The sequence below is a fragment of the Myxine glutinosa genome, chromosome 11 (genome assembly GCF_964187855.1).
Source record: "Myxine glutinosa chromosome 11, kmMyxGlut1.1, whole genome shotgun sequence".
NCBI lineage: Eukaryota > Metazoa > Chordata > Myxini > Myxiniformes > Myxinidae > Myxine > Myxine glutinosa.
In genome coordinates, this window is record NC_136271.1 from 85,180,303 (window position 1) to 85,186,302 (window position 6,000).

Below are 6,000 nucleotides of genomic sequence, written 5' to 3' on the forward strand. Positions count from 1 at the left end.
CAGATGATGCAGCATGTCGACCAGAAACCCCAAATCTGACATCCACTGGGGGTCATGTAGCTCAGGATAGTCCTCATGTTTCTCTGCCAGAAACAGCTTCACTGGGTCCAAAAGTTCAAAAAAATGGGAAAGCATGTTACCTCTTGAAAGCCATCTCACAGAGCAGTGGAGAAGCAGATCATTGGGAAGGTCTTCGTCCAGTTCAGCTATGAGGTTTTTGAACTGTCTGTGCTTGAGAGCATGAGTGCGAATAAAATTCACAATTTCCAGCACAGGTTTCATGACATGGTCCAAGTTCAGCTTCTTCGACAACAGGTTCTCTTGATGGATGATGCAATGAAATGTCCAAAAATCAGGGAAACGGTCATCAGCTTTACACAGCCCTACAAGGCCATTTGCAGATCCCAACATAGCTGGTGCACCGTCTGTGGCTATTACTGTTAGTTTTTGGTAATTGCAAATTTGCCTTCTCAACAACAGTCGTGAGTGTCTCTTTCAGGTCGATGCTGCGGGTCCTATCTTTTAACGGCACAATGTCAAGCAGCTCTTCCTTAATTGTGCAGTCTTCTGACACAGACCGTACAAATATTGCCAACTGTGGCTTACCTTGAAAGTTGCAAGGCTCATCCAAAGCAATGCTGAAATACTGACATTTTTCAAGATCCGTATGCAACTGTGTTTCAATGGAGTTGTTAATATGTGATATTCTCTGTTCAACGGTGTGCCGTGACAGCTGCAGGTCTGACACAGAACGCTTCAAACTGTCATTTTCAGGAGTGAGGATGGCAACAACATCTCTGAGACACGTTTTCACGAATTCCCCTTCAGTGTTTGGCTTTTTAGCTCGAGCAATGTTCCATGCCAACTGATATGATGCTAATGTGACCATCTCTGAGTGCTTCGCTAATTTCCGAAAAAACTGAGTCTGCTTCTCTGACTGACGTTTCAATGCATTTACCTTGTGCTAGCGAAGTTCACTGCCTTTGGGAAAATCCCAGGCCACGTTATCATGGAGTGAGGTGAAATGGCACTCCAGGTTTGAAGCTTGAAAATGCGACAGTGCAGTCTGGCAAATCAAGCACAAGGGTTTCCCATTTCGCTCCGTAAAAAAATACAATTCCTCCCATTCAGGCAAAAATGCCCTGTGCTCCTCTTCATATTTGCACTTAGCTTTACGTTTTCCTGACTCTGCCATGGCGATTCGTTCACTGCCGCTGGGCTAGTGCTAGCCTAGCTAACAAACTTCCGGGTCTGCGCGCGCAAGTGTGTTTCTACGCGCGAAAGTGTTTCATGTTTGGGCTCATGCATGACTAGTGGGAGATTTCTGTCAAACACATTACCACAAAATTATCTTTTATTTTAAAAATATTGGCAAATTTATTGGCAGTATAGTCAAATATTCAAATGTATTTTGATTTTATAATAGAAATACATTTTAAAATGTAAAAACATGCACCGATAGAGCAGCCCCTCGCGAGCCGCACAAGAGCTGGCTAAGAGCCTCATGAGGCTCGCGGGCCACACAAGAGCTGGCTAAGAGCCTTATGTGGCTCGCGAGCCGCGTGTTCGCCACCCCTGTCCTAGACCTAGAGCTCGATGCATTTCCAAGAAGTCTGCTTTGCCTTCCAAGATGTTCTTTCATCATCATAGTGTACCTGCACTGAAGTTGTGCACCTGATATTTTATTAGTGTCCTTGCCCTACTTTTTAGCTCACCTGGAACGAAGTTATGTAATGGTGCGTCGTCAGTCCGTCCATAAAAATTTGAAACTTCTCCTCCGAAACAGCTGCTGGGATTGCGACCAAACTTGGCACAAATGGTATTTGTTGTGTTGTGACTAAAGTTTGTTTGCGGCATTAAAAAAAATCTGGGTCTAAGGGGTCTACCCCTTAGATCAAATTAGTCTACCCCTTATCAAAGTGTATCCAGGTAGTTGACCCCCCAAAATAGGTAGTTGCTTTCTTCTCAGAATCTACACACGCAATTCTGATTAACCTCGACCACAACATTAATCATCTGTGTTGTGCCAAAGTTTGTTCACGGCATAAAAAAAAAATCGGGCCGTGAGGGGTCTAGTGGGGGTTTCCCCCCAAAATAGTTATTTGCTTTCTTCTAAGTAACTGCACATACAATTCCGATGAAACTTGTTTGTTTGTTTAAAGTCTTTATGATTATATTGACATGATTCCACATGCTGTCCTGTCTTCTAGCAACCATTGAAATTGGTTTAAAATACCTTTAGTCAGTGCAGTGTACTGTTTATTCGACCAGGTGAATGCCAGAGGTATTGCCCCTATTTTTTCCGATTGTAACCTAATTATCAAAAAACACATTTTTCATCATAACTGGAATAATTTTCCTCCGAATTTCATTATGTTCAGTTGTATTGATAGATTGTGCATGGGGAGATATTTTATTTACACTCTATCCCTAAATGTTGAGGGTCAGGGTCGTATGGCTGTCCGAAAATAATATGGTCATCATTGAATCACGGGCACTAGGGTGGCTTTCCTTCCTTGTCGATCCCTTTGTGATCAAGATATCTAGTTTGGTACATCACTATCTTGTCTCGTGCATTGCACATCACTCGGTCTCATCTACCATATAAAACACAATGTGTGTTTGTGTATGTATGTGTGTGTCTGTGCCCCTTCATAAGGGTAGGTTTTAAAGGCTTTGAGTAGTGCTTTAGTAGGGATTTGAGTGGGGGGGGGGGGGGGGGGGGGTTAATGAGCAATCTTTGAACACGACTATGTGTCCACCGGTTAAAAGACCTAAAAGACTGAGGAACCAAAAGACTCCAATGACCCAGAAGACCCAATGAACCCCAAACACCCAAAATAACCCGAAGACCCAAAGTACCCTGAAGACTGTTAAAGATGCAAATGACTATAAAGACCCCAAGGACCCAGAAGACCAAAGACTCTGAAGACCCAAAATACCCCAAATACCCAAAATACCCCAAAGACCCAAAAGACTGAAAAGATCCTGAAGACCCAATTAACCTGAAGACATAAAATACCACAAGGATCCAAAAGACCCAAACAACCCCAGGGACCCAAACAACCCCAGGGACCCCAAAATATCCCAAGGACCCAGAAGACCAACAAGGACTCTGAAGACCCACAAGGACTCTGAAGACCCAAAATACTCTGAAGACCAAAAAGACCCCGAAGACCCAAGCTATCCCAGAGACCCAAAATATATCGGATCATTAAAGATCCCAAAGACCAAAAAGACCCAGAAGACCAAAAAGGCCAAAAATAACCTGAATACCAAAAAGTCCCTGAGGACCCAGTGGACCTCAAAGACCCAAATTACCCCTAAGACTCAAAATACCCCAAAGACCCTTAAATACCTCTAAGACCCAGAGGACCAAAAAGACCTGAGGACCCCAAAGATCCAGAGGACCCAAAATACTCAAATGACCCAAGACCAAGAAGACCCAAAAGACTCAAATGACCCAGTGGACCCAAAAGACCCTGAGGATTCCAAAGACCCAAAATAAAATTAATTTTGTCTCTTACATTGGAATTGTAGATGGTGGCTTGCAAACTGAGCCTCAAGGTTGGTGTACAGAAGCGTTTTTAAAATTATTATTAATCATTATTTTTAAATTAAAAGAAGCACAATAATTACAAATCGGTGGGAGGTGAAATTCGCTGCACGTGATGTGCAACGCATGCAGTGTAAACCGAGTGTTCATTTATGTCTGAAGGATGTCTAATAAATAAAGAAGATAGAAAGCACACCTGACACTAGGCCCAGGCTTAAAACTTTGGCACGCTGCACCGTCAAGTAAACTGTTCCAACTCGTCATTTTTGACCGGCTTTATACTAGCTGGAGATTAATCTCTTAAAACGTTTTCCTTTGTAATCTGTTGATGTGTTTCTTTTATAAATCACTCTGCAGTTTCGTAACCCAGCAAAAAAATAAAATTAAAAGCACTTTTGGCTATTCTTTTACATTCCGGTGCCATTCCATTATTAACGGCACGAAAGCATCTAGGTGCGAGATAACCATCACGGCTTGGCTCAAAAACCGTGATTGGTCTAAATTAATCCCGGCAATAACTAAATCGGTACATAGAGGTGAAACCCGCGATATTTAAGGGTTTACTGGACGCACCATTTTAATGTGACCTACGACAGCATAATGCCTGGTGTTCGCTTAATGGTTAAGGTGGCTGGCTTAAGATCTAAGGGTCTTGAGTTTGATCCCCTGTCATGTCGTTGAAATAACACCAGGTGTGTCGACTCAGCCTGTCATCCTTCCGAGCCCGGAAAAATGAGCACCAACTTACTGGTATAATAAGCCATTCGAACATCCTGCATCGGAGTGGCGACAGTCCAGGATTATGCTCCTTCGTCAATGAAACTGCCTCGGCAGCCCCATGCACCTCATGGCGTGAAAGGAATGGTTATTATTATGACGGAGCTTATCAAATCTTGCAATTTTACAATGGTAGAGTGAATATTCCAAACTTAAGTGTAGTAAAGTGTCATTCAGTCTTTGATTTAATTTTATTTTTGTTCTTCATCTGAATCCACATAGGTCATTATTGTGCATGGCTCTGCTGATGCGACACAACATCTTACCGAAGCTTGCCGTGCCATTGGTGGAAAGGACATTAAGGTCTTTGTTCCACGTCTCTATGAGACTGTTGATGCCACCAGTGAGAACCTCATTTATCAGGTGTGTGAGTCCGTTTGTATTTTTTCCCTACAAAATTGAGGCTCATGGTAGAATGAGATTTCAGTAGAATGTTTGTATTTGAGTAATAATAATAATAATAATTCATTTATTTTGTATAGCGCTTTTCAAGAAGCCCAAAGGCGCTTTGACAGAGTGCAAAACATAATGCAAAACAATACATGAAAACAACAATTGCAAAAAGACAAGAATCAATAGGGAAATATTTAAAGCAAAAGGAGGGAGAAGGAGAAGAGATAGTCAGGGGTTAAATGCTGTGGGTTGAATGTTGAATGCAGTGTTGAACAGGTGGGTCTTTAGTGATGTTTTGAATGTGGTGAGTGAGGAGGAGTCTCTGATGGTGTGAGGTAGTGAGTTCCAGAGGGTGGGAGCAGCGATGGAGAAGGCCCTGTCTCCCCAGGATCTGAATTTGGTCCGGATGGAGGGGGTCAGGAAGTTGGTACCAGCAGAGCGGAGGTTGCGGGTGGGAGTGTGTCTGGAGAGGAGGTCAGCCAGGTAGGATGGGGCCAGGTTATGGAGGGCTTTGTATGTCAAGAGGAGGATTTTGTACTGGATTCTCTGGGGATGGGGAGCCAGTGAAGCTTGTAAAGGACGGGGGTGATGTGGTCACGGGTCCGGGAATGGGTGAGTAGACGGGCAGTGGAGTTCTGAATGTATTGGAGTTTATTGGTGATTTTTGAGGGTGAACCATAGTTCCTTGAGTAGAACACGTTCCTTGCCTTTGGATGATCGGCAGCTCATGGAATCGTAGGGTAGCAGTTCAATGTACGAACAAAGCCTTTTCATTCTAAAATGAACAAAGCATGAGAAAAAAGAGGCAACCAACAATTTGTTCTAATAGGCGATGGGCTACTGTAGCTGCTGGTGTTCCCCCCTTCTCCCTCCCACACTTCTCCCCCGAACTAAGTTGGGACGAACTCATCATTTTGGATCAATATTTAGAGGTACCCTCAAAGCACCACCGCGGTCGATTCAAATCACACTCTATTTCCATGTTGTTGTTTTTTGTATACAGAATCGAGGTTCGTGTAAGAGCTAACACATTAAACATGTGAACATGCACGGACACATGAAACGTAAGATAAAGGGAGCGAAAGACAAGTGTTGGAGAGAGAGGAAAGCACACAAGCACAACAACAGTAGAGTACAGGGACGTCAATAGATCTGTGGAAGAGAGAGTGATGGGGGGGGGGGGGGGGGGTGAAGAGAAGGGTACACTGTATAAAGGAAATGAACACTCCTAGGAATTTCAGGGATGAAGTCGGAGATTGCAACAGGTGGATTTG

The 6,000-nt window shown here is 43.4% G+C and overlaps 1 protein-coding gene across 4 annotated transcripts in view; it reads left to right on the forward strand.

The window, feature by feature from the left end:
• The window catches only part of CPSF2 (cleavage and polyadenylation specific factor 2), a gene marked incomplete at its 3' end in the record, with an annotated part of 109,573 nt that extends 104,875 nt beyond the window's left edge, over positions 1-4,698 (forward strand). For all 4 annotated transcript variants that reach the window (XM_078786838.1, XM_078786837.1, XM_078786836.1 and 1 more), the window contains 1 exon segment: positions 4,556-4,698. In XM_078786838.1, the coding sequence (XP_078642964.1) occupies positions 4,556-4,698 (143 nt within the window).
• Positions 4,699-6,000: the final 1,302 nt, after the last annotated feature.